Source organism: Gigantopelta aegis, chromosome 1 (assembly GCF_016097555.1).
Source record: "Gigantopelta aegis isolate Gae_Host chromosome 1, Gae_host_genome, whole genome shotgun sequence".
NCBI lineage: Eukaryota > Metazoa > Mollusca > Gastropoda > Neomphalida > Peltospiridae > Gigantopelta > Gigantopelta aegis.
Genome location: NC_054699.1, coordinates 44348754 through 44363364, shown reverse-complemented (window position 1 = coordinate 44363364; position 14611 = coordinate 44348754). Strand labels below are relative to the sequence as shown.

General features: G+C 36.7%; 1 protein-coding gene across 1 annotated transcript; it reads left to right on the top strand.

Annotated features, from left to right (window-relative positions):
• Positions 1–1026, top strand: LOC121382919. The gene has a single exon (XM_041512638.1). The coding sequence runs from the start codon at positions 1–3 to the stop codon at positions 1024–1026; it is 1026 nt and encodes a 341-aa protein (XP_041368572.1).
• Positions 1027–14611: the final 13585 nt, after the last annotated feature.

Here is a 14611-nt window from a genome sequence, read left to right as displayed (position 1 = left end):
ATGACTCAAAATATGGATAACACTAACTTCCATACTTCAGATGGGACCCTGAAAAGGGTCCACACCGAGGTTGCGGATTCCTCATCATCTAGGATTATTGTTAATTCTAAAAAATCAAAAGTAATAACTTCTGAATCCTGGCCAAGGTTTCTAGTCATTAGTTCTTCTGTAGACGGAGCCTTGAGCAAACTGTCACCGTTTGCTGTTCAGAAGGGGCTTGTTGGCTTGGCTGGCGAGCCAAAGAATGTTAAAAAGATGAAAAATGGTTCGTTGCTGGTAGAATGTTCGACTTGGACTCACTCTCGGTGTCTTCTTAAGTTGACAGTCTTGTGTAATGTACCAGTTAAAGTATCGCCACATTCCTCCCTGAATTCTTCTAAGGGAGTTATTCGGTCGAAAGATTTGGAAGGAGTCAGCGAAGATGAAATTACTGAAAACTTGTCACCACAGGGTGTGACATCAGTGAGGAGAATCAAGATTCGCCGGAACAATGAACTTGTACCGACGAATACTTTGATTTTAACCTTTGACAAGCCTACCCTTCCAGAGTCTGTTAAGGCTGGATATCTGCATATACCTGTTGTGCCTTTTGTTCCAAACCCATTACGATGTTTTAACTGTCAAAAGTTTGGTCATGGCCAAACTACATGTCGAAACAAGCTGACATGTGCTCGTTGCGGTCAATTTGACCACGACAGTAAGACATGTACCAATGACATTATCTGTGTAAATTGTAAGGGAAACCATTTTGCATATTCGCGAGAATGTGCAAGATGGAAATTGGAAAAAAAGGTGCAGCAGGTCAAAGTTGAGAAACACTTGTCATTTCCTGAGGCTAGGAAATTTGTGGAGACAGAAGTTTCTGTCATAGTAGGGAAGTCCTATGCTGCGGCAGTCAAGGTCTCCACACGAAGTGTTGCCATCAACACTGACCTAACGTGGCGATACGATGAAGCTAAATACAGAAAGCTTTCAGATGTTGAAAAAGCTGCAAAACAAGCCGACAAGGCAGCTCAAAAACAATAAGAAACTATTCAAAAGCACAAGACAACTACCACAATGACCCAAGTGTCATTGGACTTAAAGAATTCTTCAGGTAGATCGACTGCTGTGGTGCCAGGCCCTAGCAGTCTTTCTCAGCCAGGAAAACAGAAAGGTTCATCTAAAAAAGATCGCTCTTCGGGGCGGTTAAAAAAGATTGAAATGCGACCTGTTCCAGTTAGCAATTCCTTTGATGGTTTGCTTGTTGATATGACTGACGAGATGGATGTTTCATCTCAACGTCATTCACGATCAACATCAAAGGAAAAAGTAACGCTAACTCCCGTACTTCCCCCTAATGGCTAATTCAGTCATTCAGTGGAACTGCCGTGGGCTTAGGCCCAATTTTGATGAATTAAGTCTTTTAATTCAAAAACATAATCCTCTTGCAGTGTGTCTTCAGGAAACGTTCTTGAAGGACACTGATCATATTACCATGAGAGGATTTAACCTCTATCACAAATTTCAAGAAACTGAAAATAGAGCATCTGGGGGTGTTTCCATTCTTGTTAATGAAAACATTCCTCAGAGTTCAGTAACACTGACTACCAATTTACAAGCTGTGGCTGTAAAGGTCACAGCTCATAACACTATAACTCTGTGTTCAGTTTACTTGCCACCTCGTAATCATTTTAATTTTAATCCGAGGCATCTTCAAGGTCTTCTTGACCAGCTCCCTACTCCTTTCATTGTTATGGAAGATTTTAATGGTCACCACACTTCGTGGGGATGCGAGGATATTAATATTAGAGGTAAACAATTGGAAGACTTAATTCTCAAAAACGACTTACTTTTATTTAATTATAAAAGTCGTACATATTTTCATTCTGCAAGTGGATCTTTCACTTCCATAGATTTAACTCTCTGTAGTCCATCACTTTTTCTTGATTTCTCCTGGAAAGTTGGTTCAGACCTTTGTGGTAGTGACCACTTTCCCATTATTTTGGAGAATGATCGACCACCATCACTTGAAAGGGTTCAAAGGTGGAAGTTGGCGAAGGCAAATTGGGGTCAGTTTCAGCATCTGTGCAGCACTCGTCTGCAACAATTTGCCATTACTGATGTTGATCATCCCATGTCTTTGTTCACTTCCATCTTGAAGGACATTGCAGATGAAACTATTCCTAAGACTTCGGCAGTGCCAAAGCGTTTCAATAAACCATGGTTTAATGATACGTGCAAAGATGCATTCAAAAAGCAAAACAGGTTGCTTGAGCGGTTCAAACGTGAACCTACAGCAGACAACCTGGATGCATTTCGTAGTGCTAGGGCCAAGGCTCTCAGAGAGTAAGAAATCATCTTGGAGAACTTTTGTCTCCAAGTTGAATTCACAAACATCAGTAAAATCTGTCTGGAATAGGATCCGTAAAATCAAAGGTAAAGAATCCAGTAATACAGTTCATCATTTGTCTGTCAATGACATGGATGTCACGTCTCATCGTGACATTGCGAATGCATTGACAGACAACTTTTCTCATAACTCATCTTCTGCTTTCAGTACAGATGCCTTTACATCTGTTCGAACTAAAGCTGAAAAGCAGTCCATTAATTTTTCATCTGAAAATGCTGAAGTGTACAACAGGCATTTCTCTATGGAGGAATTGCAGGATGCTCTTCGTAGAGCCCATGATACTTCAGTAGGGCCAGATGAAATTCATTATCAGTTATTAAAGCATTTACCTGAATCATCTTTGATGGTTCTTTTGAATATTTTTAATAACATCTGGATTTCTGGAGACTTTCCTTCTGATTGGAGGAAAGCTATTATCATTCCTATTCCCAAGCCTGGTAAGGATCCAACCAATCCTACTAGCTATCGCCCTATCGCTTTGACAAGTTGCATTTGTAAAACCATGGAACGCATGATCAATCGTCGACTTGTCTGGTATCTTGAATCTCACAAATTGCTAACTAACGTGCAATGTGGGTTCAGATCTAGACGTAGCACGGTAGATCATCTTGTTAGATTTGAAACGTTTTGTAGGGAAGCTTTCATCCATAATCAGCACTTGGTTTCAGTGTTTTTTTATTTGGAGAAGGCTTACGATACCACGTGGAAGTATGGGATTTTAAACGACCTCCATGGCATGGGCCTAAGAGGTCGACTTCCAGTTTTTATATCTCAATTTTTAAGAGATAGATCTTTTAAAGTCCGGGTGGGGTCGACTTTGTCTGACATTCACCCACAGGAGATGGGTGTACCTCAGGGTAGTATCCTGTCTGTAACTTTATTTTCTGTGAAAATTAACAGCATCACCCAGTGTTTAACACCTGGTGTGGATTGCTCGTTATATGTCGATGATTTTCAGATTTGCTATAGATCGTCCAATATGAGTATCATTGAACGTAAGTTGCAGCTTTGTTTGAATAAACTTCATCAATGGGTAACTGACAATGGCTTTCGATTCTCAAAAGCAAAAACGGTTTGTATGCATATCTGCCAGAAAAGAGGTCTCCACTTAGACCCACAGTTGTTTTTGGACAAAAATCCAATTCCAGTTGTGGAGGAGACTAAATTTTTGGGGGTTATATTTGACAGGAAGCTATCTTTTGTGCCCCATCTTAAATATGTTAAAAAGAAGGGCTTAAAAGCTTTGAATATTTTAAAAGTTATTGGTAATACGGAATGGGGAGCAGACCGAAAGGTTATGCTTCGTCTGTATAGATCTCTAGTTAGATCAAAACTTGATTATGGATACATTGTGTATGGGTCGTCACGCAAGTCTTACTTGCAGATGCTAGATCCTATACACAATCAGGGACTTAGGCTTTGTCTTGGTGCATTTAGAACATCTCCTGTAGAGAGCTTGTACGTTGATGCACACGAACCTTGTTTGGGTGCTAGACGTGCCAAGCTTTCTCTGCAGTATGCTGCCAAGATTAAATCGTTACCAACACATCCAGCTCATGATGCGGTGTTTGACAACAAATATATGAAGTTGTATGATGCAAGGCTAAATGCTATTCGTACATTTGGTCTTCGCATTAAGCGTTTTTTTATCGCTTTCCAACATTGATTTATCAGACACTTTGGAAACATCTTCATTTTTTGTTTTACCACCATGGTGTATTACACCACCTAAAATTGTATTTGATCTTTCGCACCTAAAGAAAGATCGTACAGATGCTGTTGTGTTTAAAAAGTTGTTCATGGAAATTCAAGACAAGTACCGTGATTACATTCCTGTGTATACAGATGGACCACGGGATGGAAATTGTGTGGCTTGTGCTACAGTCTTTCCATCAGACACAATACTTTCCATGAGACTGCCCGACTCAGCATCGATCTTTAGTGCTGAAGTTTGGGCAGTCAGGGCAGTCATTAAAGCCTTAGCTGAAATCAAGGATTCTAGTGCATCCAAATTTATTATTTTTACTGATTCACTTTCGTGTCTCCAAGCTTTAAGTAATATGAAGCTGGACCATCCCTTAATTGGGATGGTGATACGAAAGTGTGTCTTTTTATCTATTGTGAATAAAGACATTGTATTTTGTTGGGTGCCCAGCCATGTTGGCATCAGGGGTAATGAAAAGGCAGATTCAGCTGCCAAGTCTGCTTTGGATTTGCCTCATGCCAGGGTTGGTGTACCTTATACTGATTTTAAAAATAATATCAACCAATTTATCTTTTCGACTTGGCAACGTGATTGGGACGGTGAGGTTGCGAGCAAGCTTCATGCTATCAAGCCAGTCTTGGGAGAGTGGCAGTCCTCCTATAGACAGTGCAGGAAGGATGAAGTAGTCTTGTGTCGTGCCCGCATCGGTCATACTCAATTGACCCATTCATTTATCTTAAAGAAAGATCCTCAGTGTGAGTACTGTCAGTGTACTCTGACGGTACACCACATTTTGGTGGAGTGTAAGCATCTTCATGAAATTCGAAAAGATATTTTTGGTCAAAGTAATGTGATGGAATCATTTCGATTCCATCCTGAACGCATTTTACAATTTTTACGTGACACCGAGTTTTATTCTAAATTTTAATTATATCTGTCTGTGATATTTGTATTTTTACACAGTCCTTTACACTGTGTTTTTATTTAACTGTTGAATTTTTATATTCATGTTGATCATCACACTGTTGTTTCATTTTACCATAGTTTGACACCCAATAGCCGATGTATTTTTCGTGCTGGGGTGTCGTTAAACATTCATTCATTCATTCATTCATTCATTCATTCATTCAGTTTTATCGCAACTTCTGGAATAACGTCCCAACAAACACGTTTAGCTGGCTCCGCAAAAATGACCCGCTAAAAATAGGAACCGCATGTCGGCGCTGTACAAAAAGGGTAATTGTGCTGCTGAAACACATTAAAATACAGATGAACAATAAATATCAGTTTAGTTGTACTGTCAGTAAAAGTATGCTATATAAAGTGAATAAGTTATATTTACCTAATATGCTTGTTTTCGTACTTGAGTTCTTTTGATGACAGTGTCTAGACGAAGTATGAAAAAACTATCACATCTGAATGTGTTCCGTGTATCAATATAGCTGAACATCATACAAATATAATAAGGTTTTGTTTTTTGTGGGTTTTTTTCTTCGTTTTTCTTTTCTTTTTTTAGAAAGGAATTTGTGTTATAATTTTTTCTATATCTCTTTGTATTTTTTTTTTTTTTTTTTTTTTATGTCCTTAAATTCTTGTTTAGCCGACAGAACCCTCGTAGGTTGTACCATTCTTCTTTGTCTAAAAAGAAAAATGGAAAAAGGTGTTGGTATTCTCATTCTTTAAACATAGTAAACATTATAATGGCATCATTATCATTAAAAAAGAAAGAAACAAAGAAACAAAATAAAAGAAAAAATAGATTATTATTAATTAAATACTTACAGGTGGTCTCCAGTTAACAACTTCTTTAAGATAGGTCCGTTGTCTTCTTCCTGTTAAAATAATTCAATATTTAGTTAAGGCAATCAGGTGAAAATGGATACTAATTTGGATTCGTTTTTAATATTAATTCCTTTTTATTGTAATTTTGTTTCTAACCTCAGTAGGTTATAGTGTTGATAAAATGAAAAAGGAAACTAAGTAATAGATGAAAACTGTTTCTATTTGGAACAGTTTTTAAGTACAGTATAATGATTTAACACATATGTCATACATAAAAGAATTGAAGGACATATAACTTACTCTGCACCGTTTTGTGGATAAATTTAGAGGCTCCGCCTCCTTTCTTCTTTCTTGTTCTTTCTTCCTTTCTTCTTTTTTTGTTTCTTCTTGTTTTCTTTCTTCCTTCTGTAACCCCCAAAATAATTATTTTAGTTTTTACATTTTCATTTACAAGTTGAAAAAAATACAGCCGCATATACATTTTTATAGTAAGAACAATTTGAAAAAGAAATATTAGTCAATTCATTTTGAAATATATCTAATACAAAGTAATCTTTGAGACTTATATTGATTAAAATGCTTGGACTTCATAGCACACTTACTGTAAGATACATAATTTAAGAAGAAATAATGTGTGTTACTTACTTGATTTTCTTGTGAAGTCTCCCTGAAAAAAATATATAATAAAGATGTACTAATTTATATGTTGTACTATATGTGGTAAAAAGATATACTATGCAAACCAACACTCTTTCAATCTGACTGGAGTCAATTGGTTATTTTACAATACGATACATCATGTAGTTACTGTTTCTAACATACGCATATTAATTTATTAAGGATGTTTACCTGTTTATTAATAAATAAAATGTTACTTACGGCCAATTATCCAAAATTCCGTGAAATTCTTCAGAAGTAGTATTGGGGCCTGTATGGGGCCATGACCTACTTTCCCGTGATCACGTGACCTTGGTAGGAAACAATGGCCTTTGTATAGGTGGGTGCAGGTGTCTGACCTCGGTAGGAAACAATGGCCTTTGTGTAGGAAACAATGACAAATGGTCTTTGTGTAGGAAACAATGACACAATGGCCTTTGTATAGGTGGGTGCAGGTGTATGGCTTCGGTAGGAAACAATGGCTTTTGTGTAGGAAACAATGACACAATGGTCTTTGTGTAGGAAACAATGACACAATGGCTTTTGTATAGGAAACAGTGGCCTTTGTATAGGTGGGTGCAGGTGTATGGCCTCGGTAGGAAACAATGGCACAATGGTCTTTGTGTAGGAGTCAATGGCCTGGGTACAGGTGTGCGTCCTTGGACTGAGCTGGGGGTGCCTCCCTCGGGTATAAAAAGGGTGCTTTTGGCTTCATTGTCATTCGTTCGCCGAAAAGTCTACAGATCAACGTTCATGTTTGTTGAAAGAAAATTTATCTTATACCTTACAACTGTTGTGGTGAATCCAATACTTTACCAGAAAAAAATAGTGAGGAAGAAAAGCGATTATATTTGACTTCTTCAGAAAAACAACAAAAAAGTAAGTTGTTTTCAAAATATATTGTATTTTATGTTTGTAAAAGAATTGTTTTCACTTACGCTGTTCAACATCGTTTTTCGTTCATTACACGACGCTATTTTGACACAACTACAAACTGTTTTTATTACAACCGCATCCAAATCTGGTTGGGGCATGCAAAAATATGTCGACTTTTATTCCTTTGTAATTTCTTTGGCACACAGTTGACTTTTTCTTTTGTGCTCGGAGGATCATTGAGCCATTCATTCGCTTTATAATAGAGGAGTACTTTATCTGACCTCTTTATCTGACCTCATAGTAGTAACAAGGCCTGTACAGGGTCATGACCTACTTTCCGTGACCTTGACCTCGGTGTCTGACCTTGGTGTGAGTCATAGTGGTGTGGTCTACTAGGGTGAACGCTCGCCCGTGTCCCTGACCGACTTAGGTTGGTACTGATGTCCTTGGACTGGCCCTGACCGATTTGTTTAGCATTGACCGACTTAGAAGGCAGTGACTGGTATACCTGGGCAGGTGTGAGACCTTGATGTAAGTCATAGCCTTGACGTACTTGGTGTGTGACTCATCACCTAGCTTTGACCTATCTAGAGGGGCAGTGACTGGCATACCTGATACAGGTAAGCAGCCGTGACTCATATTTTAGCCTTGGCATACTTGTGCCTGTACTGACGTCATTGGGGCTGGCCTTGGCCAGGTTCTGACGTCCTTGGACTGACCTTGGACTGCTGATTTAGAGTATAAATAGAGTATTTTCTTAGTATCTTCATTCGCTCGTCAAATGAAAAAAGTTACTCAACAACCCAAGACTTCCCAAGGGAAAGAAATTACTGCGGAGGAAACAACTTGTCAACATACCCCCTTAGAAACCAAGTCTTCGTCAAGAAAACAGTAAGTTGTTATAATTTTTTAGTATTCAATTTTTTTCGCAGCTTACAGAAGCAGAGTATTGTAGTGTGAAACTACTTATAGCTGTATATGTACAGGAAACAATAACAACACAAAAGTATCAACGCAGACCTATATAAGATGAAACGAAGTATCATAATTTGGAACTTACTCTACTTAGAGAATCCATCGAAGTCAACAATATAATAGCAATGTGTAGAGTGCGCCTTTAAATAAACCACTTCGTTTCCGTATACACAGTGGAATTCAGGATAGAAACAGAAAATACAAACACAGTGGAATCCACGATAGAAACAGAAAATACAAACACAGTGGAATCCACGATAGAAACAGAAAATACAGACACGTTGTCTCGAACGATTCTATGTATTAAACACAGGAAGGGACGGGGAAAAGAATTTAAAAAATGTATAACAGATGTTCGCTCACTTACTCAACCAGTGCTTTGATAAGTGGAGTAACATTTCACCATGTGACCGTTTTATGTCAGGAAATTACTACAGCAAGGTGAAATATGATTCATCAGTACACTGCGATGTAAATGGGAAACGCTAGCCGCCAAAAACTGTGGGGGGTCTCCCTGTGACACAGTTTTATCGCAACTTGTGGAATAACGTCCCATCAAACACGTTTAGCTGGCTCCGCAAAATGACCCGCTAAAAATAAGAACCGCGTGTCGGCGCTTTACAAAAAGCGCGTAATTGTGCTGCTGAAACACATTAAAATACAGATGAACGTTGGACTGTCAGTAAAAGTATGCTATATAAAGTGAATAAGTTATACTTACCTAATATGTTTGTTTTCGTACTTGAGTTCTTTTGATGACAGTGTCTAGGCGAAGTATGAAAAAACTATCACATCTGAATGTGTTCGGTGTATTGATATTGCTGAACATCATACAAATATGCGAGGGTTTTTTTTTTTTTTTTTTTTTTTTTTTTTTTTTTTTTTTTTTAACTGCTCTCTAAGCTCCACACACTCTTTCCTAATTCTCCCCAGTTCCTTCTTTAACGATAGACCAGTCACAATTGTGACTGTCTGGAAGGCCATTCGTTCATCTCTGTAGAGAGAAAAAAGAAAAGGTCATGACGTTATGGGTTTTTTTTCAAAACATTATTAACTACACATTTTATTGAGGAAAAAAGAATATAATTAAAATAAATGTGTTTAGTTTGTGCTTTTAGATTTTACTTTTTTTAAAGTGCTATAATTCATAGAATACTTACAGATGATCACCGAGAAGCGCCTTTTTTAGTAGTGGTGCCTCCTTTGTTGATTTCGTTTCTTCATGTTAAAATAAAGTATAAAAAATTACTTCCTATTTGAAGCATTCTACTAATAAAGTCTTATATTCTTTTCTAATGATCCTAATAAGATGGTGTTGATAGAAATACCGAATGAAAAAGTACACTAAACAATTAACTTGATATTTAAAATGATTTTTGTCAACAAACATACAAACAAACAATTATAACAAGACTGTTATCACACACTGTTATACCTTAATTACACAACAGATGCTTACTCTTTTCCTTTTTCTCGATAAATCGAGTGGTCTCTCGTTTTCCTTTCTCTCTTTCTCCTTATTCTCCTTCTCTTCTTTTTACTTTCTCGCCTCTTTTTCTTTTATCTGTTGTTGTGCGTCATCACTGAAAATAAATATTACAAACTGATCATCGTATATATTTTGTAATATATGTATATAATAATATAGGTTTTTTTTAGAAAAAGTAAACTATACAATTTAATCTAAGTAATATAGTGTATGTTTTGCAATATGATCTATAATAAAACTGGGCATTTACATTAGTCAAGCATGTTTATAATGTACAACATAAAACAGTAGGCCCACTTATGGATAATCTTCAAACAGTTTGAAGAACTCGTCGAGACTGTAAATAAAAGAAAAATAATTTAAGTCATGTACACACACACACGCATGCACGCATGCACGCACGCACGCACAGAGAGAGAGAGAGAGAGAGAGAGAGAGAGAGAGAGAGAGAGAGAGAGAGAGAGAGAGATGAACAGTAAGAGTCATTGAATTATTTTTGGTATTTGTAGTAAAATATAATATCAAACAGGAATGTATTGGGCTTTTTAATAACAACTCTCTAAATTTTCCAAATGTTCATTGCATCTGTGTTAAAACTTTAAAAAAAATTGAAATGAAATAACTCTTAATATTCGATATTTAGGAAAAACGTTATTCAAAGATGAAAAGAATTATTTCAGAATAAAATATTACAAAGTTAATACAAGTTGTATATACATACGCGTTTTCGTCGAACCAATGTTCCATGATGCGTGTCTGTGGAGAGACATGCCTCATGTTCTTTTATACCTTAGTTTCACGAAGCGCGCCAAAATTAAGGAAAAAAACCCTTTACTTGTAGTATACTATATAATTTACATATCTAATTTACATATGCCGTTCTGATTTTCTCGGGGGCCTTCACATATTTAAGAAAATGTCAAGGATTCTTAGTCATGTTAGTGCGTTTTTAATTCCCTCATTCTTTCTGTAACAAGTAAGTTCAATGCCACGATATTGCCGCTTTAAAACAGGCCACATCAGTGCACGGCACAAATACCATATTTATCATATGAACTCTGACATTCACCGGTTCCAAAACTCTGACGCTCAGATCATTATTAACGACTCGACCTAGTCGCTCGACACTATGACACCATTAGACAACAAGTACACAGCTGTGTAATGTTTCCAGGCGCTAAAAATTCGGCTGGAGTGCAAGAAACACTTTGAGAAAATACCGATGGGTTCACTCACCGTAACTGATGCGTTAAGGGCGTTTGAATTAAAATTAGAGTGATTATACAAATTGGAGTTCGCTACTTACATCTGACATTATAGGGCACACATTTATGTTTCATTGTGCTTATGAAACTTAATAAATAGTTTTAACAAAGACCATTCGGTTTTTTTTAATTGATAGATTTAATATGATGTAGTATACAAGAGACATAATACCACACTCACCACCCTCTTGACATGCGTAGCTGTTACACTGTCGGCCTTATGGCTAGAATGTACTGGGTTCGCATCACGTTGTAGGTTCCTATTTATTGTGTTTTTTGTGTGCATTTTACACGAATCACGTATTCATCTTATTAGTAGTAACAAGGCCTACCGGGTGCCATGACCTACTTTCCGTGACCTTGACCTTGATGACGTCACGTGGCCTCGTCCTACTGACCCGGTCCTGACCTAGTTAGACTGACCGTGACCTACTTAGACTGGCCTACTGTGCCGTGTGCAAAGTCCTTCTGACCCGGCCCCTGACCTACTGACCCGGCCCCTGACCTACTTAGGCTGGCACGAAGAGTATAAAAAGGCTAGATACGGTTTAATTGTCACGATTGTTATTCGATCTACTACGTCATTGTTAGGAGATTCGTTTGAGATATTTTGTCATTGTTAGAAGAAGATTCATTTGGATCATTGTGAGAGATTGTGTCAGTGTTAGAAATCGACTGGATCAAGACTTGAAAATAGTAAGTTAATTTTCTTATTCTGATTTAGTTTGAAGAACTATGTGTTTGCAGTGGTGGACAAATATAACGTTTAACAAATGGTACTTTTTTGAAAATCGTCCTTTCTTCAAAGACGGTGAAATAAATAACAATTTTACATTGAAAGTTTTCTGCCTTCTAAAAACGGAAGCAGTTGTTCTTGTATGCAACGTTATTCAAAGACTGACGTTATTCAAAAATGATAGACAGAAAATAAATACTCTCACCCCTGTTGAGTCGTTGTCTCTATTAAGGCGTGTTATTTGGGATTTCACTTTTTTTAAAAGTAAAACCTACCGTTTGTTTACGTTCTAAGTCTGTAAGATGTGTGGACAGTCAAATAGCTAAGAAATTATTTGTTACTTTAAAAATTAGTTTTTTCTACATAGGAACCAAAATAGGTCAAAAACACATATCCTGTATGATAATTAAAACATTTGTAGTTTTTGTAATTTATAGCGATCATGCCCAAAATATCTATCGAAGTGTCGTCTGCATGTTTATTTTTATGCATTAGTAAGTGACATCATTAAAAAATGTGAGGTCACACGTCAATCGTTTTTCATGCAAGCAAATAAGGGCGCTAAAATTTGAAAACGTAAACTAAGATGTAGATCAATACAGTTTTAAAAATATGGATATTACTACAAGATATATATATATATGTATATGTATATGTGTATATATATATATATATATATATATATATATATATATATATATATATATATATATATATATATATATATATATATATATATATATATAGTGAGTATTATATTTGAATAAATATTTTTAAATCATACACTTATTTCCTGAAAAAAAATATTTGTTTAATCAAGAGCGTTAACCTTGTCGGCACAAATAATACACCTGGCGTTGACAGGATAGCGGGCGAATCGTAGATCACATAAAGATGGTTCAGTCGAATTGTTAATAACAAATATATGCGAATGTGCCCCGATTATTGTCATTGACAAGGCATCATACCCATAGACCTGTTATATTTTTTTTTTTTTTTTTTTTTTTAGTAAGCTAGTTTTTCTTTTCTTTTTTGTATTTTAAAAATTAAATTATCCAATTCTTCTTTGATTTGTCTTCTGTCCCTGGAAAAAGAAATAGTTTTTCAAATGTGATGCATTAGCTCTCAAAAAAGTTAATATAAATGTTAGCTTAATATATATGTAATAATTACACGATTCTCAGTTTAATACCATGTTATAAAATCATGTCTAGACATTGTAGTGATATAGAGAGAACATGCCCTCACCCACTCCGACTACTTCTGACGTCCCTATAACAAATATCATCCTCTGGACCTTAATATTTTAATTATATGAAAGGCAAGAACAGTAAGGTAGTGTGTTTTTCAGTAAACATACTTACATATCAGTGTTTTTTGGGGGGTTTAAAAGATCCCTCAGTGTAGGGTATGTAGTGGCGGCGACAGTGGGGGTGGTGGCGACGGCGGCAGTTGGGGTGGTGGCGACGGCGGCAGTTGGGGTGGTGGCGACGGCGGCAGTTGGGGTGGTGGCTGCTGTTACGGTGGTGGTGGTGGCCGCCACATTATTATAAAATTCGTCACTGGAAATATACAAAAATTACATAAAAATACAAGCATTGATCAAAGCCGTGTATATTGTAACCTTTCGAATATCACCGTGTGGAACATAAAACATGGTGTAGAATGTTTTTAAAAATCAACTATTACGATAGTGAGCTATAACAAAAATCTTACCTCCACTGGTCCAGGAGACTTTCTAAGTCAAACTGATCCATTCTAAAAAACAGAAAGAAAAAAAAAATGACATTTATTAGTTTTAACGTGAATGGGATTTTTAAACTCAACTTTTGATGTAAAAAATAATTTGGAACCTAACATTACTGATTTTAAAATGATACATTTTACATGCTTTAACTAACTGTAATTTTGCCAAAAATAAAATTTAAATAAATAATGAAAACAGTAAAGTTGCTCACGCATTATCGCTGAAGCAGTCCATGGTTATAAATAATGTGTTAGTAGTACCCAGGCCTGTTGGGCCCCATGACCTACTTTCCGTGACCTCGACCTACTTTCCGTGACCTTGATGACATCACGTGACCTTGATGACATCACGTGACCTTGATGACATCACGTGACCTTGATGACATCACCTTAAGAGGTCGACTTCCAGTTTTTATATCTCAGTTTTTAAGAGATAGATCTTTTAAAGTCCGGGTGGGGTCGACTTTGTCCGACATTCACCCACAGGAGATGGGTGTGCCTCAAGGTAGTATCCTGTCTGTAACTCTATTTTCTGTGAAAATTAACAGCATCACCCAGTGTTTAACACCTGGTGTCGATTGCTCGTTATATGTCGATGATTTTCAGATTTCCTATAGATCGTCCAATATGAGTATCATTGAACGTAAGTTGCAGCTTTGTTTGAATAAACTTCATCAATGGGCAACTGACAATGGCTTTAGATTCTCAAAGGCAAAAACGGTTTGTATGCATATCTGCCAGAAAAGAGGTCTCCACTTAGATCCACAGTTGTTTCTGGACAAAAATCCAATTCCAGTTGTGGAGGAGACTAAATTTCTGGGGGTTATATTTGACAGGAAACTATCTTTTGTGCCCCATCTCAAATATGTTAAAAAGAAGGGCTTGAAAGCTCTCAATATTTTAAAAGTTATTGGTAATACGGAATGGGGAGCAGACCGCAAGGTTATGCTCCGTCTGTATAGATCTCTTGTCAGGTCTAAACTTGATT

Bases quoted from the DNA above. Each gene is read 5' to 3' on its own strand.
- LOC121382919 (XM_041512638.1), top strand. From the start codon at position 1: ATGACTCAAAATATGGATAACACTAACTTCCATACTTCAGATGGGACC.